General features: G+C 42.8%; 1 protein-coding gene across 7 annotated transcripts in view; it reads right to left on the bottom strand.

The window, feature by feature from the left end:
* The window catches only part of LOC144492933 (ecto-NOX disulfide-thiol exchanger 2-like), a 251,077-nt gene that overhangs the window by 35,645 nt on the left and 188,186 nt on the right, over positions 1 to 27,246 (bottom strand). For all 7 annotated transcript variants that reach the window (XM_078211597.1, XM_078211602.1, XM_078211600.1 and 4 more), the window contains 3 exons: positions 26,765 to 26,977; positions 20,105 to 20,211; positions 16,533 to 16,647 (listed from right to left, as the gene is read on the bottom strand). In XM_078211597.1, the coding sequence (XP_078067723.1) occupies positions 16,533 to 16,647; positions 20,105 to 20,211; positions 26,765 to 26,977 (435 nt within the window). The remainder of the gene's footprint in view (positions 1 to 16,532; positions 16,648 to 20,104; positions 20,212 to 26,764; positions 26,978 to 27,246) is intronic.

Here is a 27,246-nt window from a genome sequence, read left to right as displayed (position 1 = left end):
CTTCTCTGCTCTAGGGAGAGCAGATGTGGAGATGCCGGCGTTGGACTGGGGTGAACACAGTAAGAGTTCTAACAACACCAGGTTAAAGTCCAACAGGTTTATTTAGTAGCAAATACCATTAGCTTTTGGAGCGCTGCTCCTTCGTCAGATGGAGTGGAAATCTGCCAGGGAGAACAACCAGAGTTTCTCCAGTCTTTCCAAGTAACTGAAATCTTTCAGCCTGGAAAATGCTGGAAATAAGCAGCAGGTCAGATATCATTTGCGGAGAGAGAAATCCAGCTAACATTTCAGGCTGATGATTTTTCGTCAAAGTTAGAGACATAACAGGTACAGAGGCAGGAAAAGGAGGGAGGGGGAAGGAGGACAAAGAGCAAAGTCTGGAAGACCACTCGCATGCAGTTTTTAAAGTTGTACAGTAAGCAAACCAAGTTACATTTAAATTTGATAACACAATACCCCTATGCCTCACCTCCCACTTCCCAGGGACTTCCCACCAAATTCCCATCAGCATCCTATTTAGCAGATTATTTCACCCTAACCAGCTCTGTGCTTTTATAGATATTCTTCTGACATAAAAGTACTATATGCACCTTTATGCAGCACGTTCAACAGATTTGTGTGTTGTGTAATTAGCAAACTTCCCTTCTTTGTGTGTTAGTTTGCTTCTCATTTTCGGTCCACATCTGTGGCTAGCAGTATTGCGATCAGGAGAGCCAAATGTGTTTCTTCCTACCAGTACATAGCAAGTGCTCTGTTGTGCCTCCTTGTAATGATACGTGGAAACTTAGTCTCTTGCTGCCTCAGGTTAAAGCTTCAGAGGATCTTGAATGAAATTTGGAATCCAACAAGCAGTGTGCAGACCCACTGGCATGTGAGTACAGTCTGGTGCTAATGAACCAAACTCTCAGCTATGGGCAAATAATTTGTTCACCCTTGGGAAAGCTGAAGGCTATGAGAGTTACCCTTAACAAAGGCAGGCTGATGTCTGGGTGCAGACTATGCTGTAAAGAAGTCACTGCTCTCAATGATAGAACCCCAATAAATGGTTCAGAACATGTTCTCTCGATCCACCTCTCAACTCAAACAAGGCCGGTTACCTTCAAGAGTATCTATCCTCCAGTGCTCTGCTCCACTGCAGGGTGAAATACAAGCTCAGTTCTACAAGGAGATGGACACTGCTATTAGCAGAATCCCTAAGTCAGTACATCTCTAACAACTGGGAAATTACAAACTAAGAGTGGATGTGAACCATAAGGCATGGTCCTCCTGCCTCAGATATCTTGGCTCTGGGCAGAGACTACTTTTGCTGGTACCATGGACTTCATGTAACTAACACTTCACTTCTGAACAAAACAAACCTTGTGTCATCCAGCAGGATTTTATCATCACCGGATCATAGAATCCCTACAATGCAGAAGGAAGCCATTCAGCCCATCGAGTCTGCACCAACCACAATCCCACCCAGGCCCTATTCCTGTAACCCTATATATTTACCTTGCTAATTCCCTAACACTAGAGTCAATTTAGCATGACCAATCCACCTAACCCGCACACCTTTGGAGATGTGACTCTGACAGTATTCTCAACAAACATAGCTACTACAGCACTGACTGTGATGTGGATCATTCCCTGCTGAGTGCAAAAGCAGAAAAGGTTGCATGTGTCAATGACAGTATACTACTTCCCAAGAAAAGAACCAACAGTTGCTCGATTTGATTGAACAGTTGTTCTCCAACATTCCCAAAGAGTACAGAAATTAAATGGAAGCTATTTTGAGAAGCCATTTACGATACTGCACTCTCAACATATGGAAAGCAACAGTGAAAAAACACAGACTGATACAAGGTTAATATTGTCATCAAAGTTGAGGGCTCAATAATCACGAGAAATATTCAAGTGAGAAGACTCTGAATGCACTAAATGCCACTCTAAGTAAAGCAGTGCACTTAGACATTAGGCTAGTTACAGCATTGCCAGAATATCCAGATATGCTTCCACATGGGATGTCAGGGGCATGTATGAAGGGATCAAAAAGACAACATATCCATCAGCAAAGGAAACAGCTCCACTGAAAACAAAGGCAGGGGATCATCACTGATTGCAATGAACAGCTAGAGGAAGCTCTGGATCCCATAAAGAGCCTGCTGGATATCAAACTCACTGGAGGAGTTCTGTAGAACAATTGATTCTCTTGCCAGGTGCTGATGCTGTACCATCTGAACTCATCGAGCACGGGATACTGGCACTACTGCAGTATCTGGACAAACTTCTCCATTTCTGCTGGAGGAAGGAGCAGTGCCACAGGATATATCAGATTCAAAGACACATTACACTGTACAAGAACAAGGGTGACCATAGTGACTGCAACAACAGAAGTGTGTTATGTTGCCCTCATCAGGCTGCAGACCTTGGATGAATACAGCTATCCCAACTTCCAGTGTGGTTTTACTACTAGAAGATCCAGAAATGACATGATCTCAGTCCAACAGCTGCAAGACAAATGCCAAGGACAAAGCAGACCACTATATAGCACGTTCATCAATATCACCAAGCTTTCAATAGAGCCGAGGCAGTATGTTGAAGCTACTCGGGAAAACTGGTCACCCTCTGAAGTCGAGTGATCGTCTCTTTCCAGGAAACGATGATGGATAAGATCAGCTTATGATGAGTCAACATCAGAACCCTTTTGAGATCAGCATTGGAGTCAAACAGGGTTGCATTCTGCCATGATGCTCTTTGGCATTTTTTTTTGTTTCTTCGTATGTCTTCAAGTCATCTACAGATGATGTCTACATATATATCAGAACCTATGGAATGCTTGGTTATATTTTCCCTTGATCCAGGGAAAAAGCTAACACTCCACTAAAGACTAAATAACTTAGTTCAAATCACAGGTTAAATTGGGATCTCCTGGTCTCTGTGCTTAATGCAGTCATGGGTGCCGCTTTTAACTACTGTGCATTCAAGTAAATTAGCAAGTGAATTTCACTGTGGATAATGCATACTGGTAATTTTATATCGTACATTTAACTGTAGTTAGTCAGGTCTTTCAGGAGTTGATGTGGACAGAATTCATGACGGGCACACGTGATGCATAGTATATGAAACAAACCAGCTCAGTGGACAAATAAAAACCCTTTGTATTCCATTTGTTGCACAGCTAATGGCCTAGGAGTTTGGCCATTTAGCACCATTGTGCAAAAGAAACAAATCCGTGGATTTTGCAACCGGAAACCATGGATGAACAGGGATATCCACTACTTGCTGAAGTCCAGATCTAAGGCGCTCAAGTCAGATGACCTCGATCTATACAAGAAATCCAGATATGATCTATGGAGATCCACCAAAGATGCCGAAAGACAGTACTGAACCACGCTAGAGTCCCAGGCTAGCCACACGGACTCCCACCAAATATAGCAAGGTCTGCAAGACGTAACAGGTTACAAGATGAAGGCGTGTAGAATTGCCGGCACCAGTGCACCCCTCCCCGATGACCTCAATGCATTCTGTGCCTGTTCTGAGCAAGAGGTCAGCGAGAACACACTTTGACCCTGGAAGCCTTGGCTGAACCGGTAGAAGGGCAACACGGTGGCACAGTGGTTTGTATTGCTGCCTCACAGCGCCAGGGACCCACATTCGATTCCTGGCTTGGGTCACTGTCTATGTGGACTTTGCACATTCTCCCTGTATCTGCATGGGTTTCCTCCGGGTGCTCCGGTTTCCTCCCACAGTCCAAAGATGTGCTGGTTAGGTGCATTGGCCATGCTAAATTCTCCCTCAGTATACCCGAACAGGTGCCGAAGTGTGGCGACTAGGGGATTTTCACAGTGACTTTGCAGTAACATTGCAGTGTTGATGTAAGCCTACTTGTGACTAATAAATAAACAAATCCGGGGTCACCATCACAGACATCAGATCAGCCTTCTCAGAGGTCAATCCACAGAACGTAACTAGCCTGAATGGGATACTCAGACAAGCACTCAGATCCTGCGCGGACCAGCTGGCAGGGATAATCACAGACATCTTTAGCCTCTCTTTACACCAATCTGAGATCCCTATCTGCTTCAAGAAGATGAGCATCATTCCTGTACCAAAGAAAAGCCAGGTAGCGTGCCTTAATGACTGTTCCCGATGGCTCTGACATCCATCATTATGGAGTGCTTCGAAACGTTAGCCATGGCATGAAATCAATTCCAGCCTCCCGGATTGCCTGGATCCACCTATCGCCACAACAGATGCCTATCGCCGATCGCCGCAACAGGTCCACAGCAGATGCCATATCCCCCTGGCCCCAAACCCAACCCTGGAACACCTGGATAGCAAAGGCACCAATGTCAGACTCCTATTTATTGACTACAGCTCAGTCTTCAACACCATCACTCCCACAAAATTCATCTCCAAACTACGTGGCTTAGGGCTCAGCTCCTCTCTCTAGGACTGGATCCTAGACTTCCTAACCCACAGACCGCAATCAGTAAGGATAAGCAATAACACCTCCTCCACGATCATCCTCAACATCGGTGTCCCACAAGACTGTGTCCTCAGTCCCTTACCATACTCCTAATATACCTATGACTATGTGGCCAAATTCCCCTCCAACTCGATTTTCAAGTTTGACACCACTGTAGTGGGTGGGATCTCAAACAATGATGAGACGGAGTACAGGAAAGAGACAGAGAATCTGGTGAACTGGTGCGACGACAATAATCTCCCTCAGTGTCAGCAAAATGAAGGAGATAGTCATCGACTTCAGGAAGCGTAGTGGAGGACAGGCCCCTGTCTACATCAATGGAGATGAAGTGTGTTGTGGGAAAATTGCCACTTCGGAGTCAGACTTGGAGGTTTCAACAATACAGTTTTATCTGATGAAACTTCGTGGAGAAAAGGCATTGGCACTCCGCAGTACTTTAGGCAGCTACCTTCTCTCAATGATACAATAGGAGTGGTTCATTTTTATACTTTTCAGACAATGGATAGTCCGGACATTAGCCATTTAACACATCGTTACAGTCGAGTAGGATCGATAATTTAACACATCGTTACAGCCAGACATATACAGACATTGGCTTTTAACATCGCATTGTTTCATAGAATAGGCACATTTTCCCTAGCAATGACTTAGTTTCGGTCTATACATACAGTAATTGGTTTCCCTGCATTTATGTATTTCCGTTTGGGGCTAACCTCTTTCTCAGTCCTTATTGTCCTAGATCTGTCCTTATCTTAAAAGTGCCTCAAGCCCTGGCTGTTTCCTATAGTATTTGTTCCCTGCATGTTTAACTTTAAATAACTGTCTGTCCTGTATGTTTCAATTTCAAATAGCTGTCTGCACCAAAAGTCAGTGCCTGTTTAATGTCTCTCTCCCAGGTAACTTTTTATGTACAGTAAGAAGTCTAATAACACCAGGTTAAAGTCCAACAGGTTTATTTGATAGCAAATACCATAAGCTTTCGGAGCACAGCTCCTTCGTCAGATGGAGTGGATATCTGTTCTCAAACAGTGCAAACAGACACAGAAATCAAATTACAGAATACTGATTAGAATGCAAATCTCTACAGCCAGCCAGGTCTTAAATGTACAGACAATGTGGGTGGAGGGAGCATTCAACGCAGGTTAAAGAGATGTGTATTGTCTCCAGACAGAACAGCTAGTGAAATTCTGCAAGTCCAGGAGGCAAGCTGTGGGGGGTTACTGATAATGTGACATAAATCCAACATCCCGGTTTAGGCCGTCCTCATGTGTGCGGAACTTGGCTATCAGTTTCTGCTCAGCGACTCTGCGCTGTCGTGTGTCGTGAAGGCCACGTGAGTTCCATTGCATTATCCATAAATGAGCTGTCTTCCCGCGGTCATATTCAGACATTTCTGTTCATCACAAGTGCAAGTAAACTGTCCCTTATTAACCCGACAATGTTGACGGACACACTGCGTCTGTACGCAGGAATCATTCTTGGGGACCAAGGCATAGGCACATCCCCATCCCTGCCCCGTAAAACAAAGCGGATAGCTTGCAGTATCTGAACAAGCTTTTCCTCCCACCAGTTGGAACCAGTTGGAACCCCCTGCACACAGGATCTGTGGGGTTTACAAGTCCCACACATCTCTCCTGGATACCTCTTTTATATTTGCCAATTTGTCCCTTACAGGGTGTATCTGATGTATCTATAGTATACAAGTCATGAGGGGTCCACCCAGGGGTGCCTACAAATAGGGCTTCTACCGATTGTGCTAACGGGTAACATACAGTTCGATTCCCGTGTAAATGTATGTGAGCCTTGTAAACCAAGTTATCTTTCAATCCAGTTAAATTTATAGTTGCGACAACGCAAAGTAGTGCAGTTACATACATATTCGCAACAATCAAATATCAAACCTAACACTATAATTCATATAATCTTCAAAAGTTATAATATCTATTAACCCACGTGCGCCAGTTGTTCTTGCTTGCAGTCTTTGCCTGTGTTGAGGAAAGCAGTTCTGTAAGTTTATCAATTCTGTCATTCATTTATTCCCTTGGGTAATTTTAGCTGTGTCCAATGTTTCCATGTACCTTTCCCTCTTGTGTCTATACAGGCACAGGTGTCTCCACTAATTATAACTTCATATGGCCCATTCCATTTTGGTGCAAACCCTGGTTTGTCAGGTAGTGTTTTCACTAGGACACGACTTCCCGCTGTTGGGATGTCAGGGAGCATCTCAAGCTCTCTCTCTACGTCTTTTATTTCCTGATTGTCTTTTACCAATTTGCGCATCCCTTTTAGTTGGGTGTTTAGTTCCAAAACATATCTCCTGATTTTATCTTTTAGTGGACCTACATCGGTCCCACCTGTTATAATGCTTTCTGGTAATTGCATCGCCCGTCCTGTCATTAGTTCATAAGGAGTTAATCTGGTTGTCCGGTTTGTGGTAGCTCTTAATCTCATTAGTATAGTGGGTAATACCTCTGTCCACATTTTACCCGATGTTTGTATGGCTTTAACTCGTGCATTTTTAAGTGTTCTATTCATACGTTCCACCATTCCAGAACTCTGTGGGTGGTAAGGGATGTGAAATTTTTGTTTTATCCCCATTAATTGGCACACTGTTTTTACCACCTTGCCAGTGAAGTGCGTCCTTTGGTCCGAATCGATTTGTAGGGGTACTCACCATCTAGGGATTACCTCTTCTGCCAATATCCTAGCCACCGTGGTAGCAGTACAATTTGTAGTAGGGAACGCTTCTACCCACTTGGTGAACTGGTCTATGATAACCAGACAAGTTTTGCCATGGGATTGTGGTAGTGGCCCTGTGAAATCTATTTGCAGATGTTCCCAGGGTCCCTTTGGTCTCAGCTGGTGTCCCATTTTAATTTTTATGGGTCTACCAGGGTTGTGTTGCGCGCACGTCATGCATCGGTGACAGTGTCGGGCTATGTCTCTACCCATTCCTTTCCACCACCATTCCTTTCCTATATTAGTTATCATGGCCTCTCTACCCATACGTGAGAGTCCATGGTGTAGTTCCAATAGGGTGTTTTGTATGCACTCTGGTGCCATTACCATATCTTCCCGTCTCCAAATGTTATCAGTCCCTTTGGCTTCTCCCTGTGCTTCCCATTTCTCCTTTTCCTCTTTTGAGGTATCCTCATGTAAGTCCCGAATATCTATTTCGTCTCGTCTGTTCTGTTGCTGCTATTGGCAGCTCACCAATTATCTCCTGTCCTAAGGCTAACTGTGCCGCCCTGTCTGCGGCTTGGTTCCCTTTGAAATTTAACCAGTCCGAGTTATCTCTTCCTGGTTCTTTCTGGTGCGCTTTAATTTTGATTACTGCCGCTTCTCTCGGTTTCTCGCTAGCTCTCAATAATGCCTTAATTCTTTGCTGGTGCTTAATAGGGGTCCCTCTCGTGGTTATGAACCCTCTTCTTCCCCATGCTGTCATGTAGTCATGTATGATTCTGACTGCAAAGCGACTATCTGTATAGATGTTCACCGTTTTACCTTCAGATAACTCTAGTGCCTGTGTGAGTGCCACTAGTTCTGCCACTTGCACGGATAGACCTCCGTCAATCCTTCCTGACCTTACTGTCTCTAATTTGTCATTCACTACTGCCCACCCTCTCCGGGATGATCCTTCCACATATTTGCGTGATCCATCTACAAAAAGGGTCTCCTCAGCTGTTATTAAGGGTATATCCTTTATCCTACCCTCTCCTTCATCTATATCTACATCCTCACAATTGTGTGGCTCTCCTTTGTCTAAAATCCCTTCTGCTGGGTTATTCCCTGTATCCCTTATTATCACAGACTTGCTTGGAGGTAGGAGGACAGCTTCCCACTTAGCCCTTCTCATGTTTGAGACGGACCTTAGTTTTCCCGTGTTCAACATTTCCACCACGGTGTGTTTGGTGTGAAGGATTATATTCCCGGTCATGATTACTGGCTTGCTAACCTTTACGGCCCAGGCGGCGCAATCCAAGGGGGCTATGCACCTTGGCAGTCCGGTGGAATAATACCCTGTGGGTCTCTTTCTGTCGCCATGGTCCTGCGTTACCACTGCGGAATAGAACCCTCCCTTATTGTTACAATGGATATGGAAGTCCTTATTAGAATCGGGTAATCCTAGTCCAGGGGCAGATATCAGTTCTGTTTTTAGTTTAGTGTAAGCCTCTTCCTGCTCGGGTCCCCATTCTACGGGATCTAAAGCTGGTTTTCCCCCTTTCACTAGTGTTTGTATGGGTTCTGCTAATTTTGCGAACCCTGCGATGAAACTCCGGCTATAGTTGAATAGTCCTAGCACCTTTCTGACCCCTCTTACGGTGACGGGTCACGGCATTTGTTGTACCGCCTTCTTTCCGTCCGTTGGCATTTCTTTAAGTCCTTGGGTTATAAGGTGTCCTAGGTATAGGACCTGTGTTTTCCCGATTTGTGCTTTTTTGGGGCTCACCTTTAACCCTGCGGTTTTTAATTCATTCAGTACTAAATAGAAGGCTTCTTGATGTCCTGACTTGGACTCCGAAGCTATTAGGATATCGTCTACATACTGTAGGATCGTACTACCCTGTTCAGGATGTCACCCATTACTCGGTGGAATATAGCGGGGCTGTTGTGGAATCCCTGTGGTAAACGAGTCCAAGTGTACGGTCTGTCTCCCACTGTAAAGGTGAATTTGTCTTGGGATTCGGGATCCAATGGTAAGGACTAGAATCCGTTGGCTATGTCCAATACTGTGAATATTTTGTGCTCCTGTGACAGTCCATTCAGGATTGTCGAGGGGCTTGCTACAATGGGGTGCAACTTGGACGTGACTTTATTGAGTCCGGTGTAATCTATCGTGAGCCTATAGCTTCCATCAGGCTTGCTCACTGGCCATGTTGGGGAGTTAGTGGTGCTTGTGGTTTCTCTCAGAATCCCCCTTTCCACTAACCCTTCAACTATCTCCACTACAGCTTTCTCTGCTTCTGGTTTCATTGGGTATTGTCGGTGTGGCTTATGCTCCGGTCCTGGTACCTTTATTGGGTCCATTTTAGTCAAACCAGTATCTTTGTTTTAGCCCATACTCGGGGACGGAAGCACAGATGGCTCCGGACCCTCCTGTCTCTAATTCCCAATTTCTGGTGGTGACTGTGGCCATCTTAATAGTTTCGAGGTGACTTGTAAGTTTCTCTATTCTAGTTTTCCGACCATCCTGTCTTGGCCAGATTAATTCTTCCTTTCCACAGTCTATCAGAATCTCATATTCTTCCATCAGACCATTTCTCATTATTGTACCCTTGTTATTTTTGCACACATAAAACCTCATTGGTATATACAGATTATTTATCTCTACTAACGTGGTCTCGCTCAGGTAGGCGGGTGTTTTGTTCCCCCCTATCCCGGTCAGGTAAATCATTTTATTTGTAGTGGGTAAGGGTAGGTCGGTGACAGATATGGATGCTCCTGTGTCCACTAGCATCTCACATTGCCTGCCCCCTACTCGTGCTGACACGTAAATCCTTCCCTCCTTCTTACCCTTGTGAATGGGGGCTGCAGACCGTCAATCTTGCTGTCCCTGGAGGTCCTGTGGTTCCTCCGGTTCTGCTGTGGTCATGGATCGGGTCGGGGGTCTCCCATGCTTATTCCAACACACTGCTTCTGTGTGTCCATATTTATGTTCCCAAATCTGTTCCCTTTCCGTGGAGCCCCGCAATCCCTTGCAAAGTGTCCTTGCTGGCCACAATTGTGGCAAGTCAGTTTAGACTTTGTTCCATTCCCGTTACTGTAGGCTGCTACTCTTTCTAGCCTTGTACTTGCCTGGGATTTCTCTTCTCCCGGTACGCCGCTAGCACACTCTACCAACTCATCGTAATCTTGGGACATAATCACTCCCATTTTTAGGATGACCTGGTGAGCGCTAGAGAGTCCATCCTTAAAAGCCTGGATGAACGCTCGATCTCCTCGACCTGGGTTCCCTTGTCCTGAGCACTCTTGATATACCTAGAACAACCGTTCCCCGTATTCAGAAGCTCCTTCCCCTTTTAACTGCTTTGTTGTGGTAATTCTGCTCCAGTTAGTGGGAGCATTCCCTAATACCCTCTGAATCTCTGCTTTAAACTGGGTGAAGAGTGCCTGTTGGGCATCTATCTCTGATGTTAGGGTGACTGCATGTGTCCACCGTCCCCCACTATAATCCTGTGCTGGAGGAGCGGCGGGTCCACCTGCTACCTGCCTCCACTTATCCGCTGGACAGGCTGCCCTGACCAGCTGGTGTACGTCTCTCAGGTGTAATTGGTGTCCTACCCAGATTGTATCTAATTCTTCCCAGAATTTAGTGTTTGCCCTTCTAAGTTGTAATTTACCCAGGGAGGCCATTATTTGCTGTCTCTCACCTGGGGTGAAGGGTTTATAATTTGCCTTTGGCTGCGCCTCTGTTCCCCCTTGGGTTACTGGTGCTAAGTTGTGTTCTAGCGCTTCCCACTCCTCTGGAGGAGTGGTTGGTCCCTGTTGTGTGGACTCATAGAGGTAGAGGAACAGTTTCACCTCTCCATTGCTTTTCTTCTAAAACCTGGTTTTGTTTCTCCAGTTCCCTCACTCGGGATTCTAATCCTCTAATCTTTTCTTTATCTTCACTCCACTTCTCAGTAGAGGCGACTACTTGCTCAATTAGACCAGCTAACTGATATATTAACAATGCTCCTATCTTCTTTGTCTTGTTTCTCTTTTCTTTATCTATCCACTTTCTCTGCTGCACTAAGGTCCAAGAAGTATCCCAGCCATCCTTTTGCATCCTCTTTATTAATGCTTTCCTGTCTGTCATGTACACTTCAATGAGAGAACCTGCAGATCCTCTCTTTACTTCATTATCTGCCATTTCGCAGACTTCACTACCCCCGGTCACTATTACTACTCGAGCACCATGTTTCACTACCGTCTCAGGGTTTCAATTTATACTCACAGCTTCCACTATTACCACCTCGGCAATGTGCTTCTCCACCGGAGTCTGGTTTAGGTCAGCGGTGATCAGCTCCTTTTCTGCCCCGCTTTTACAACATTGACAGTCCAGTACCCACTTTACAAGCTTTCAGGCAATCAGGTGACAACTGTACGTTTGTTCGCCACTGCAGAGTTTGATGTTAACCGACCTCTGCTACTTGTGCTTCACAATCCTAAGTGCCCTTGGTGTCTCTATGCCCACTTCAATTCCTGACCATCGTGTGGGGGATTTCACCTCTTAACATCTGGTCTAAGGCTGGGTTTTTGAGACGGGCACTACCTTGTCCTCTTGTCGGTCAGCACAAGCAACAGTTACTTATCACTATCATCAGTTAGTACTTTCACTATATCATATACAATACTTATTACTACAAATACCCAAGTTTAACCCCTTTCAAACTGTATTCTTGACCTTGTCTGACTCCCACAGATTCAGTGATCTCTACCCCGGCTTTCCGATCGTGGCCAATCGATCGGAGCTGACCAGCAATAGGATCCTAGCCGACTACGCCAATTGTTGTGGGAAAATTGCCACTTCGGAGTCAGACTTGGAGGTTTCAACAATACAGTTTTATCTGATGAAACTTCGTGGAGAAAAGGCATTGGCACTCCGCAGTACTTTAGGCAGCTACCTTCTCTCAATGATACAATAGGAGTGGTTCATTTTTATACTTTTCAGACAATGGATAGTCCGGACATTAGCCATTTAACACATCGTTACAGTCAAGTAGGGATCGATAGTTTAACACATCGTTACAGCCAGACATATACAGACATTGGCTTTTAACATCGCATGGTTTCATAGAATGAGCACATTTTCCCTATCAATGACTTAGTTTCGGTCTATACATACAGTAATTGGTTTTCCTGCATTTATGTATTCCCGTTCCCGTTTGGGGCTAACCTCTTTCTCAGTCCTTATTGTCCTAGATCTGTCCTTATCTTAAAAGTGCCTCAAGCCCTGGCTGTTTCCTGTAGTATTTGTTCCCTGCATGTTTAACTTTAAATAACTGTCTGTCCTGTATGTTTCAATTTCAAGTAGCTGTCTGCACCAAAAGTCAGTGCCTGTTTAATGTCTCTCTCCCAGGTAACTTTTTATGTGCCAGGCAGCCATTTTGTGTGTTATGTACCCATCTTTATGTTTTTCCCCACTTCAAAGTGGAAATGGTCCAGAGCTTCAAGTTTCTAGATGTCCAGATCACCAACAACTTTTCCTGGTCCTTGCACAGCAATATTAAGAAAGCCCACCAATGCTTCTACTTTCTCAGGAGGCTAAGGAAATTTGGCATGTCCGCTATGACTCTCACCACGTTTTATGGATACACTATAGAAAGCATTCTTTCTGGTTGTATAACAGCTTGAAATGGCTCCTGCTCTGTCCAAGACCACAAGAAAATACAAAGGGTTGTGAATGAAGCCCAATCCATCACACAAACCAGCTTCCCATCCATTGACTCTGTCCACACTTCCCACTGCCTCGGAAAAGCAGCCAGCATAATCAAGGAGCCCACCACGCACTCTGGTGTATGTCCGCAACCCGGGACATACTCTCTTCCACCTTCTTCCGTCGGGAAAAAGAGGTAATGCATCAACCGACTCAAGAACACCACCTTCCCTGTTGCCATCAGACTTTCGAATGGACTTAAACATTTAGATAGTTACTTGGGTACGATTGGTATAGAGGGATATGGGCCAAAAGCGGGCAATTGGGATTAGGTTAGGGATTTTTTTTTAAAAAGGCGGCATGGACAAGTTGGGATGAAGGGCCTGTTTCCATGCTGTAAATCTCTATGACTGTATCTCATTAAGTTGATCTTTCTCTACACACCAGCTATGACTGTAACACTACGTTCTGCACCCTTTCCTTTTCTATGTACGGTATGCTTTGTCTGTATAGTGCGCAAGAAACAATACTTTTCACCGTATACTAATACATGTGACAATAATAAATCAAATCAAATCAAACCATTGGTAAAGGCACCAAAAAGGTGCTGTGCAGTGTCCCTGCAATTGCTTAATCTTTCACTGTGCTTTCGCGTGCTGCTCGCTACTCTCCTCAAATTACTGACTCAATTCAAATGAGGCCCAAGGTGTAATATTGTTGGTTCCTCAGGCCTCAGTATTCAGGGAGAGGGAATGTCCTCTGTGGCTGAATTTCCTAAAGGTCTTTCACTAAAATCTTGCTGCTGTTTATGTCAGTGGGATTTTACAGTCCCACTGATAGTGCACCACTGCAGTGGGTTTCTGCCGACAAGGGCTGTGTTCAAACCTCTTTGACAATGGTGGGATCTTAAGATCCTGTTGCCAGTGAGTGGCGTGCTGCCTCCTACCGACAGGAAACACGCTGTCCTTCAATTTAATACTTCATGGCCACAGCAACAGATTTGCACAGTATTAAAACACTGCATGCATTATTTTAAAAAAAAATCATGCTTACAAGCTTGCAACAAAGAATTGTTTTCTTTCCAATTTTGGGAGGCACAACTTTTTTAAAAAAACTTGTAGTGTGAAAAGCAGCCCTGAAGAGGCATAGGAAAAAAACAACAAAACAAGTGACATGGTAACTAAGCGCACCTTATAGAAATTCCTACCTTATATACAAGAAATTGTTTTGAAATGCAGTTGCTATGTAGACAAACAATTCAAAACATTTTATGTTCAAGCAAAGAGACGACTGATCAGTTAATCTGCTTTTGGTCATGTTGATTGAGGAAATAATACTTGTGAGGACACAGAATAATACACCAAGTCTTTAATCACCATCATTGGTTTGGGACTTAAACCCACAATCTTGTAACCCAGATGTGAATGTACTATCACTGTGGCAGACACAAGCTATCTCTTCCAAGTGCAACGGTCCAAGACTTCAGTAATGAACTTATTTTACAGGGAAATTAAAGTTGAAAAATAGTGCAATTATCATAGGCTTAGGAACATTTTGATTTGATATGCATTCACCCATAGAATTATAGAATGGCATATTACAGAAAGAAGCCATTGAGCTTGGAGTCTGCGCCACTTTTGCAAAGAGTGATCCAGTTAGCCCCACTCCCTCACTCTTTTCCCATTTCCCTAGATTGTTCTCCTTGAATTTATCCAATTTCCTTCCGAAGATGCTTATTCATGTGCACCATCCTATCAGGCAGTGCAATTTCAAATTATAACTACCCACTGTGTAAAAAACCTTTTCTTCATGTCACCTCTTGGAGGTCTTTTGCCAGTCACTTTAACCTGTGTCCTCTTTGTACTGACTCTTCAGCCATTGGAAACAGTTTCTCTTTATATACCCTATCTAAATACTTCAATGATTTTAAATCAAATCTCCTCCTTACATTCTTTGTTCTAATGAGAAACAACTTAATCTTATCCAGTCTATCCATGTAACTGTAATTCCTTAGTTCTGGAACCATTGTAGTAAACTTCTTCTGTACCCATTCCAAAAGCCTTCATGACCTTAGTAAAAGCGCCCGGAATTGGACACACATCTGTAGCTGGAGTTAAACTAGTATTTTATTTGGGTTCAGCATAATTTGCTGCCTATGGTACTTTATGTCTCTTACTTATAAACCTCAAGATCCCATATTCTTTATTGACTGCTTTGTTACCTTAGAACATAGAACATTACAGCGCAGTACAGGCCCTTCAGCCCTCGATGTTGCGCCGACCAGTAGTACCAATCTAAAGCCCCTCTAATCTACACTATTCCAATATCATCCATATGTTTATCCAATAACCATTTGAATGCTCTCAACGTTGACGAGTCCATTACTGCTGCAGGCAGGGCATTCCACGCCCTTACTACTCTCTGAGTAAAGAACCTACCTCGAACATCTGTCCTATATCTCTCACCCCTCAATTCCCCTCGTGCTAGCCAACACCATCCAAGGAAGAAGGCTCTCACTATCCACCCTATCTAATCCTCTGACCATCTTGTATGCCTCTATTAAGTCACCTCTCAACCTTCTTCTCTCTAACGAAAACAACCTCAAGCCCCTCAGCCTTTCCTCATACGATTTTCCCACCATACCAGGAAACATCCTGGTAAATCTCCTCTGCACCCTTTCCAACGCTTCCACATCTTTCCTATAATACGGCGACCAGAACTGTACGCAATACTCCAAATGCAGCCGCACCAGAGTTTTGTACAGTTGCAGCATGACCTCCTGGCTCCGAAACTCAATCCCTCTACCAATAAAAGCTAACACACCGTACGCCTTCTTAACAACCCTATCAACCTGGGTGCCAACTTTCAGGGATCTATGCACAACTTTCAGGGATCTATGCCACCTTCAGTGTTTTGGGCACAAACATGCCCAGGTCTCTTTTTCACACCCCTTTAAAATTGTATAATTTTGTTTGTAGTGTCCCTCCTCATTCTTCCTACCAATATACATCACTTCACAATTCTCTGCACTGAATTGCATCTGTCACTTGTCGGTCCATTCCAACAGCCTATGTTCTCTTGGTGTCCATTACTATCTTTCTTGCTGTTTACTAAAATATCAGGATTTGTGTCACCTACAAATTTCAAAATTGTGCCCAGTACTCAAGTCCAAGACATTAATGGATATCAAAAGCATTGAATTATGGTAAACTCCTCTGTAATCTCCCTCTCCTCTGAAAACCAATCATGACCACTATTTTGCTTTCTTTAGCCAATTTTGTACTCATGCTGCAACTGCCCCATTTAGCCCAATATGGGGACTAGACTCTAGAATTTTCTCTCTAAATCTCTGTCCCCATCTCTCCTCCTTTAATACCCTCCTTAAACGTATCCTGTTCACCAAGCGTTTAGCTATCCATTCTAATATCTTCTTATTTGACTCAGTTTAATTTTTTTCTGATTACAGTCCCTGAAGCGTTTTGCAATATTTTACTATTTTGAAGGTGAAATATAAATACAACTTGATGCTGAATGTGATGAGTACACTTCATAATCGTTAATATCGAGGTATGACTGCACAGGCCACACAATGAACGCAAGAACACAAGGATTAGGAGTCGGCCTTTCAGCCTCTGCTTGAATTTAAAAAGAAATTGAGCTACAATATATATTAGGATTTTACATTATCTCAGCAGCTCATACCTGATTCTTCTGGTACTTTGTTCTCTGGCATTTCTTCCATATCATCATCAGACATCTCCATTTCTTCTTCACGCCGAATACTCATGAGCTCATCATTATGGATGTTACGAATTTCCTGAGGATGTGGACAGAAGCTTTTGATTGATTTCACAAGGAGCACTTGACAAGAAAACTGGTTGGTACACCACTGACCTATATCTGCCACTTTGCATGTTTGCTGTAAATTTAGAGAACTGAGGGACCAAATTTCAAAACGTTTGCTACTTTTGAAAACAATACACCCAAATTCCATTTCAAACCTGAAAAATGTAGAGAGTAAAATTTGTGAAGATTAAAGAAAAATTATTAAAGGAAGTGGCAGCTTAAACACTGACCCAAATATTCCTATGATCACGTTGTAATGTCAAAAAAATTAAAAAAGATAGATGTGTATGATTGTTAGCAGTAAAATAATTATGTAAAAATGGTTTAAGTCATTCTAAATTCTGTGTTTAATGGCGCACTGATTTCATAATACTTCTACAGAAGATATTTTTAAATTGGTATACTTCAGACTCCCTAAAAAACAGGTGTCAGATTCTTAGAATCTAATATACAATTAGTACAGTTTTGTTAAACAGCAAAGCAGAATGAAAGAACAAACCATTAAGCAACTGCTCTTCATTCCGTCTTTCGAATGAGATGTGTAATTTACCATGTTGAGCAGTTGCTTAAACTCACTTGTCTTTTTTTTTTGCTCCTAAAGAATACAAATTCAGCTTTGTGCTGTTCTTCATTTCTCTAATATAAATTTAAGTTGTGTGCAGTCCTTCGGCAGTTGTGCTTTACTCCATAAGGAAAGGCGAACAATCTGCTTACCACACATTCCTTTGGTCAAGAAATCTGGTACACCCTATATCTTCCTAAGGATGCCTTTCAACTTCTGCAGATATATGTATTATTGAAAACGGGCTTACCTTTGATGTACAGGTCATTTTAGAGGAACACAAGTTGATAGCCCCAGAATTGAATGAAATAAAGCAAACCTTACTTTTAAACAATACGGCCAGTTTTATGCATTGCAAGTTATGCATTTGAGAAATTCCTCAAGAAATTAGTTCAATTTATACTCACCAATTTTCTAACGCGGATGAGAAGAGTTGACTATGATGACACTAATTAATTTACAATTAAATGTTTTCATAGATGAAGATGTGTCTACTTTACTGAGACAGTTTGAGATAACACTGACAAGTAAAGGCAGATACAGTAAGTCCTCGCTTCAAGTTTCTGCTGTTTTAAATGTTTTGTCTTCACTCAGATTTTACATAGTTTTGAATTGTAGTGGTGCAGTATTGCTGTGCTGTTTTGTGTAGTTTCACATTGCTGTTTTGTGTTGGTTTACAATAGGATCCCATGACCTGATTCACACAATTCTGAATCGATTGCACTCAAGGGATCATAGAAATCATAGAAACCCTACAGTACAGAAAGAGGCCATTCGGCCCATCGAGTCTGCACCGACCACAATCCCACCCGGGCCCTACCCCCATATCCCTACATATTGTACCCACTAATCCCTCTAATCTACGCATCCCAGGACACTAAGGGGCAATTTTAGCATGGCCAATCAACCTAACCCGCACATCTTTGGACTGTGGGAGGAAACCGGAGCACCCGGAGGAAACCCACGCAGACACGAGGAGAATGTGCAAACTCCACACAGACAGTGACCCAAGCCAGGAATCGAACCCAGGTCCCTGGAGCTGTGAAGCAGCAGTGCTAACCACTGTGCTACCGTGCCACCCTGTGTGATCCCTGTGTGGTTTCTTTCCCCAAAACCTCAAAAATGTTTTCAAGAAGACTATCCAAATGAACAAGACCTTTTTGAAAGGAAGAAGTTGAAGTCAGGGCTGCTCATTTCTGTTTCTGCTTCTTGACTCTCAATGCTGATTTTAATTTGGAGTCCCAGGTGTGCCTGCTGCAGAGCTTTACGTAGATGAAGCAGATAGGCCATTTAAAGGCTCTGAGTGAGAGGCACAGAATTTGTCACTGTACAGTATATAGGTAAAATTGCTTTCCTTGTCTCAGTGTTTGTTTGGGCAAGAAATACATGATGCAATACTTAACTTCCAGGAGCCTGGCTCTGCAATTTTCTGATTAATTTTGGAGCCCCAAAGTCTGGCCCTTGTTCAACCCTGCAGCAGGTGAGGCAGAGAGGCCATTTTGAAGCCAGTAAACACTTGAAGAATGGCCTCAAATAATCCCTGAAGAGGATGAAGCATCTGTACCAACTCCTGGTGACCGACTGAAATGGGAGAAGGTTCATTTTGAAAGGAATTAAAAGCACAGACTTGTTCAGGAACATGCAGAGCGGGCAAAGTCAAGGGGTGGAAAGAGTTCAAAAACCTCCAAACAGATCAAATAACTGACCCTTCAAGCAACACATGCCCTATGTGTGGCAGAGTCTGCAGATCATGCATTGGACTAATCAGCCATCCAGAACCCATTGAACTCGAGTAGAAACAAGTAATCCCCAAACCCAAGGGGCCGCCGAAGGAGAGAGATTGATGCATGTTATCTAATTTGAATTTTACAGCAGTTACTTTCCATTTCATGATTTATTTTATTTTGCAAGTTATTACAGCCATTGAAGGTATTGTACAGTTGTAGTGAATATGCAGCTGTACAGTGTTTCAACTTGTACAAAGGATCTTTTGGATGTTTCTCACCAGGAAAAAATGTTTTTTACGGGAACCTGCAATTCACTACGTACAATTTATTTAAAGTTGCAATTTTTAGGAATGCAACTACAACTAAGTGAGAACTTACTGTATTCCTTAATAAGAAGTATGACAAAGAATGTTTGTGAACATATACCATACCATCTCCAATCACTTAACTGTGGATCTGTCATTACAGCATCTGGTAAATAGTCTGAAGAAACTTACCTTAACTGTTATAATCCTTCTGAACAGAAATGTGTTTTTAATTCAATGTGACTGTATTTAAAACAATGCAATTTAGTTTTGGAGTTACTTTTTTTTTTGAGAGTCATAATACTGCAAATGAAAACACTCATTTTAAAAGAATTTTGGAGACATAGTGGCACAGTGAGTTAGGACCTTAAGAATATGGGATTGTCTATGCTAATGAGATGCAAGTCTCTCTACTGGTTGCAAGGTTTCTTGTGCAAAATCACTGGGCACTTTAAATGCTGTTTCTAGAGGCCTTGAACCAACAGCGTAAACTGACTAAACTAAGTCTAAAAAGATAGTAGGAACTAGAAAAGGGAATACACAATGGACAATGCTGATCCAAGATAAATGAAATTTTTGAAGTAGAAGGTACTTTACTCTGCATTGTTGATGCTATGACTGATCTTGGAATATGTGATGTTAGCAAAGGTGGAAAAGGTTTTCCATTCCCTAGTGTAAGACATTTCGGAGTTGGACAAGTAAAAAAAATTACCAAACCCCTCTTAACATAAATGCCAGATTCACTTTTAACTGCAAGCATTTTTATTGACACTCTGATTGAAATTGTATATTAACACAAAACAAGTTATGTGAATTACAAGAAAAAGGACTAACCTCTGCTTGTTTTCGCCACATATGTAGATTCTTGCGCTGGGCTTTTGAGAAATGGTCCCACGCCTTTTGCTTGGAGGAAGAGTGGAAAACGGAGACAATCTGCTCAACTTTGGTGAACAAGGAAGTCAAACAACCCAGTATATGGTCCCACCAGGCATTTAGTGACGAGTAGAGAAGTAAAAGAGGAGGGAGTCAGGCAGGTAAGCAGGCTACCGTTCTGTGCAGTTCTGTGATCAGTGTAAAGTGACCCCCAACTTGTACTTACTTTGCACGATTTGGTAGATGTGTACCTTCCTCAGGTTCATTGCCCATTTCTTATAACTATATATATAAAATATATATATATGTATATATTTATTTTCATTCCTAAATAAATTAGATATCATGAAAAAGAATCAAACCGATATATTTCCTCTTTCAAGAGTCCCATCTCTGGAGTTGTTTGAATTAATCAACAGGAGTCATAACATGGATCTTTTTGAGATAGCGGCTCACGTACACTTTTAAAACACAGACTTGATACTCAATTTCTCCTTCTATTAGACGATTTAAATAGAATGGAATCATCGCTCATAATCACATTGCAGATCTCAACATTTTTGTAACTTTAGAATCAGAAAATCCCTCCAGTGCAGAGGGACGCTATTTGGCCCACTGAGCCTGCACCAACAACTATCCCATCTAGACCCTATCCCTGAAACCCCACATATTTACCTTGCTAGTCCCCCTTACACTAAGGGACAATTTAGCATGGCCAATTAATCTAACACACACGTTTGGACTGTGGGAGGGAATCGGAGCACCCGGAGGAAACTCATGCAGGCACAGGGAGAACATGCAAACTCCACACAGACAGTAACCCAAGGCTGGAACTGAACCTGAGTCCCTGGCACCGTGAGGCAGCAGTGCTAACCACTGTGCCACCGTAGCACCCCTTAGTGGAACAAACATAACTGGTCGTTATTCTGCTTAATCTGCAAGTAAAAGTTGTACTTAGACCCAACAACTTGCGCTTAAGGATGTTTTTTGTGAAAACACCCTTAAGTACAAGTTGTGTCCTGTCCCCCCCCCCCCCCCCGCCCCCCGAGGAGAACACACATTTATTGATTAAAAAAGAGGAGAAAACATAACCAAATGCATGGGAGGAATTATGGATTTTTGAGGAGACTTCTAAAAGCAGCAGAGAAGTAGCATGTCAAAGATGTTTGTGGGGAGCTTCAGGGAGAAGAGCCAAGATGGCTGAATGTTTACCAATGATGAACCAGAAGGGAAGCAGTGAAGTGCACAGGAGGCCAAAGTTGGAAAACTGAAGAGCACAGGCTAGAAGAGCAGAGCATTGCAGTGGTTGTGAAGAGTGGCAAGGACATGGAGGTGACCGTAAATGGAAGTTTGAGATCCAGCTGGAAACATCCAATTTAATCTAGGCAGATTTATTTTGCTTGACAAATTATATAAATTATAATAAAATGTTTAATATAAATGTAGGATAAGATTTGCTAAAGAGGAAGGAAGTGGAGATGGATGATATATAAAAAACATCAGGGAAGAATTGGATGGATCTTTAAGTGAATGAGCAATTGGCAGATGTTTGATTTAGGGAGCAGCCAGCTGGACTCCTTCATTTCTTTTGGTCACACACTTCTTATGTTGTTGGAGCAAATGGCTTTCATAAGGATTCAACTCCTAATTATACCATAACTTTAACTAAACTTAAATATCACTTCAGTACAGATAAACGAGAACTTCATATTGCCTGTGATTAGTACAATTAGAGTTATTGGTTGTGGGCCAATATAAACACATGCCCGAAAATTAATAAAAATTCCAAGCAATGACAAACCTCACATCTAATGGTGAAAGTTCCACCTCTGCAGAATTCCTAAGTTTTTAGACTGTCTGCATTTTCAGTTTCAACCTTGGAAGGGTCGGAATTCACATTGAGTTGTAGCAGTTTTTATTTTACAAGTAGATTGCCATCACACATTGTTTACGTTCCCATTCATATAGATCGTCTCTAGCTATACATTCACAGAAGTATAGGAGATTGTGGGACAGCTATTTTCTTGGCTGAGAAATGGGTGGGATTTTATGGCCTCGCTCGTCTTGAAACCGTAAAATCCTGCCCGACGTCAATGGACCTTCCCATGCTCTGCCCTTCACCCGCTCAATTCCCCTGGCAGGCGGGCCGGTAAAATTAAGGCCGTTAAATATTTGAGAGAGGAACCTGAATAGCCAGGATGAGGTGAGGAGAATTATCATTCTTACCTGCAGGAACATCAAAATGTGTGTAGAATTTGGACATAAAAATTTGAGTGCACTTAAGTTTAAATCTGGAACTAAGTTAATCTTGCGTTTAAAATGAAATGGAGCTGTGTAAGAGAAATCAGTGGTATGGAAAACCACTTAACAGTTTTGACAGCACTTTTGCAGCTTGTTCAATATTTATTGCCACTTTGCAAACCCGATCATCATTCTACGGCCAAAATAACATTTGGAACACTTTTGCCTCACAAAGCAGTGAACTTAAAACTATTTATTCCTGTTTACAACACATTGTTGCTCCCTTCTGTACTGTGCTATTATCCAAACATTGGATGTTACACATTTGCACTCATTACATTCAGAAGATCTTGAATTGTTCCAGAATGTTTGTGTAACAAGCTTAATTTGTCTCTTACTTGTAACAGTTATTTGTAGTATTCCATTTCACCAACTAGTAACAATGAATTATTCAGCTGATTTACATCTTAAGTTTTGAAAAAGGAGGCTAACAATTAAGCCTATTTTATTCCAAGTTTCTTTTAACCACTGTTAATAGAGTAGCTATTATAGATTCCTGCACAATAAACTATTTAAACTTTTCCTCATAACATGTTAACGTTAAGGGGGATGGGAAAACGAGCTGTAGTCCAGAAGCCAGTGTTGAGTGTCGTGAGGTACTGAGGAGGGTATCAAGGTCGCAGGAGTGTACCGGCAGACAGGAAGGTGGGTTGAAGTGTGTCTACTTCAATGCAAAGAGCATCCGGAATAAGGTAGGTGAGCTTGAAGCATGGATTGGTACTTGGGACTATGATGTTGTGGCCATTACGAGACATGGTTAGAACAGGGACAGGAATGGTTGTTGGAAGTTCCGGGGTATAGATGTTTCAATAAGAGTAGGGAAGGTGGTAAAAGAGGTGGAGGAGTAGCATTGTTAATCAAGGATAGTTTAACGGCTGCAGAAAGGCAGTTCGAGGGGGATCTGCCTACTGAGGTAATATGGGCTGAAGTTAGAAATAGGAAAGGAGCGGTCAGGTTGTTAGGAGTTTTCTATAGGCCCCCAAATAGTAATAGAGATGTGGAGGAAGAAATTGCAAAGCAGATTATGGATAGGTGTGGAGGTCACAGGGTAGTTGTCATGGGTGACTTTAACTTTCCAAATATTGATTGGAACCTTTATAGGTCGAATAGTTCGGATGGGGCGGTTTTTGTACAGTGTGTGCAGGAGGGATTCCTGACACAATATGTGGATAGGCCGACAAGAGGTGGGGCCACATTGGACTTGGTACTGGGTAATGAACCGGGCCAAGTGTTAGATTTGTTTGTGGGAGAGCACTTTGGAGATAGTGACCACAATTCAGTGTCTTTCATTATTGCAATGGAGAGGGATAGGGCTATACGGCAGGGGGAGGGGTAATTATGATGCGATTAGGCAAGAATTAGGGAACATAAGATGGGAACAGAAACTGTCAGGGAAAGGCACTAATGGAAAGTGAAGCTTGTTCAAGGAACAAATACTGCGTGTCCTTGATAGGTATGTCCCTGTCAGGCAGGGAGGAAATGGCCGAGTGAGGGAACCATGGTTCACAAAAGAGGTTGAATGTCTTGTCAAGAGGAAAAAGGAAGCGTATGTAAGGATGAGAAAACAAAGGTTCAGTTGGGTCGCTTGAGGATTACAAGGTAGCAAGGAATGAGCTAAAAAAAGGGCTTAGGAGATGAGGAGGGGCATGAGAAGTCCTTGGCGGGTTAGATCAAGGAAAACCCCAAGGCTTTTTACTCTGTGAGGAATAAAAGAATGACCAGGGTGAGGTTGCGGCCGGCCAAGGAAAGTAGTGGGAACTTGTGCATGGAGTCAGAAGAGATAGGAGAGGCGTTGAATGAATACTTTTCTTCAGTGCTCACCAAGGAGAGGGGCCATGTTTTTGAGGATGAGTGTGTGATACAGGCTGATAGGTTGGAGGAGGTGGATGTTCTGAGGGAAGATGTATTAGCAATTTTGAAAAACCTGAGGGTCGATAAGTCCCCTGGGCCAGATGGGATATATCCTAGGATTCTTTGGGAGGCAAGGGATGTGATTGCAGAGCCTTTGGCTTTGATCTTTGGTCCTCACTGTCCACGGGGATAGCCACAGTGAGAAGTCTAACAACACCAGGTTAAAGTCCGACAGGTTTATTTGGTAGCAAATGCCACGAGCTTTCGGAGTGCTGCCCCTTTACTCCACCTGACAAAGGGGCAGTGCTCCGAAAGCTAGTGGCATTTGCTACCAAATAAACCTGCTGGACTTCTTAGTGTGTTTTCCCCAGTCCAACGCCGGCATCTCCACATCATGACTATGGGGATAGTGCCAGAGGACTGAAGAGTGGCGAATGTTGTTCCTCTGTTCAAGAAAGGAAATAGGACCCTGGTAATTATAGGCCGGTTAGTCTTATTTCGGTGGTCGGTAAGTTAATGGAAAAGGTCCTGAGGGATAGGATTTATGACCATTTGGAAAGATGCAGCTTAATCCGGGATAGTCAACACGGATTTGTGAAGGGTAAGTCTCGCCTAACAAATTTGATTGAATTCTTTGAGGAGGTAACTAAGTGTGTAGATGAAGGTAGAGTAGTTGATGTCGTATACATGGATTTTAGTAAGGCGTTTGATAAGGTTCCCCATGGTCAGCTCATGAAGAAAGTAAGAAGGTGTGGGACAGAGGGAAATTTGGCCGGTGGTGGTGGTGGATGGAAAATTTGGCCGGTGGTGGTGGTGGTGGAGGATGGAAAATTTTCAGACTGGAGACCAGTTATCAGTGGTGCACCACAAGGATCAGTGCTGGGTCCTCTGCTATTTGTGATTTTTATCAATGATTTGGAGGAGGGGGCTGAAGGGTGGGTCAGTAAATTTGCTGATGACACCAAGATTGGTGGAGTAGTGGATGAGGTGGAGAGCTGTTGTAGGCTGCAAAGAGACATTGATAGGATGCAGAGCTGGGCTGAAAAATGGCAGATGGAGTTTAACCCTGATAAGTGCGAGGTGATTCATTTTGGTAAGACACATTTGAATGTGGATTACAAGGTCAATGGCAGGGTTCTGAGGAATGTGGAGGAACAGAGAGATCTTGGGGTTCATATCCACAGATCACTGAAGGTTGCCACTCAAGTGGATAGAGCTGTGAAGAAAGCCTATAGTGTGTTAGCGTTTATTAACAGGGGGTTTGAGTTCAAGAGCCGTGGGGTTATGCTGCAACTGTACAGGGCCTTTGTGAGACCACATTTGGAATATTGTGTGCAGTTCTGGTCACCTCACTATAAAAAGGATGTGGAAGCATTGGAGAGAGTGCAGAGGAGATTTACCAGGATGCTGCCTGGTTTGGAGGGTAGGTCTTATGAGGAAAGGTTGAGGGAGCTAGGGCTTTTCTCTTTAGAGCGGAGGAGGGTGAGAGGCGACTTAATAGAAGTTTATAAGATAATGAGGGGGATAGATAGAGTGAACGTTCAGAGACTATTTCCTCGGGTAGATGTAGCTGTTACTAGGCGACATAACTATAAGGTTCATGGTGGGAGATATAGGAGGGATGTCCGAGGTAGGTTCTTTACTCAGAGAGTGGTTGGGGTGTGGAATGGACTGCCTGCAGTGATAGTGGAGTCAGACACTTTAGGAACTTTCAAGCGGTTATTGGATAGGCACATGGAGCACACCAGAATGATAGGGAGTGGGATAGCTTGATCTTGGTTTCGGACAAAGCTCCGCACAACATCGTGGGCCAAAGGGCTGTACTGTTCTATGTTAAGTTGCCTGATCTACCCACAAATTACCCTCAGGATGCAATGATACATATATTTATTCTTTTTAGTTCCTCCATTTTTAATTAACACTGTTATAATGCATCAACAACTGGAAAGCACAAAAATTGAATTCTTTACTGTATTAAAGTTACAATTGGATAACTTTCTTACTTTTGTCCTATGCTTGCAGCCAATAGGGATTTCCAAATGCTCTTATTAAGGAGTTGAAGCAGTTAACTTGAACTACAGAAAGTTGTGGCAGCCTTTAAGAACCTAGGCACCATCTCTTCATCCTAATTAAACGAGTTCTTGACTCAACTTGTGATATATTATTTGATATTCCATGCATGCGAGGTTGACTGGTGTGTATGAAGTCATATTATAGCAACTCAATTCAAGGATGTTCAACGCTAACAACTTCTAGACAAGCACTTACTTTCTGTTTTATGTCAATATATATTACATTTTTCTATTAGGTATACCATATGCATTAGTCACACTTGTCTTGCTATAGGAACAATAATGCACATTTAATTAAATTGAACAAAAAGAAAATACATGAATGATAAAAGGTGAAAAGTGCTCATGCTATCTATGATGGCCACTTCAAGTGTTAAAGAATGAAGTTATTACTCACACTGAACCAGAATCCCCGAGAGAGCACTCTTAAACTTCTCTTTGGCTTCCTCCATTTCTTTTTGATGTAGAATCTTTTCATTCATAAGCCTTCGAATATGGCTGTTAGCTGACTGGATCATGGAGTAGAAGATATTTGCTGATCGACGGTTCACTTCACCTCGTTCGAGCCAGGTATAAAGGGTCTGAACGGCTTCAGAGAATTTTGCATCATCTACAAGAGATTGACGTATTCAAATGCAAGGCAAGAAACTATAATTAAATTTCAAAAGCAACCTGAACAAGATACTTTCATGCGAAGTGCTCTCCATCCTTCATCTCACTTGGTGTTGGATTATTTTAAAACAAATCTTTCAAATATTTGCTCTTAGGACATGGGCAACTCTGGCAAGACAGTATTCATAAAGGCTCTGAGGTGTTGATAGGTTTTCCTTTGCTGGTAGTTGCTATTATAATCAAATGGCTTGATAAAGTTTATTTATT

This window comes from Mustelus asterias, chromosome 4 (assembly GCF_964213995.1).
Source record: "Mustelus asterias chromosome 4, sMusAst1.hap1.1, whole genome shotgun sequence".
Taxonomy (NCBI): Eukaryota; Metazoa; Chordata; class Chondrichthyes; order Carcharhiniformes; family Triakidae; genus Mustelus; species Mustelus asterias.
Note: the sequence above shows the minus strand (reverse complement) of the source record. Positions and strands in the feature narration are given on the sequence as shown.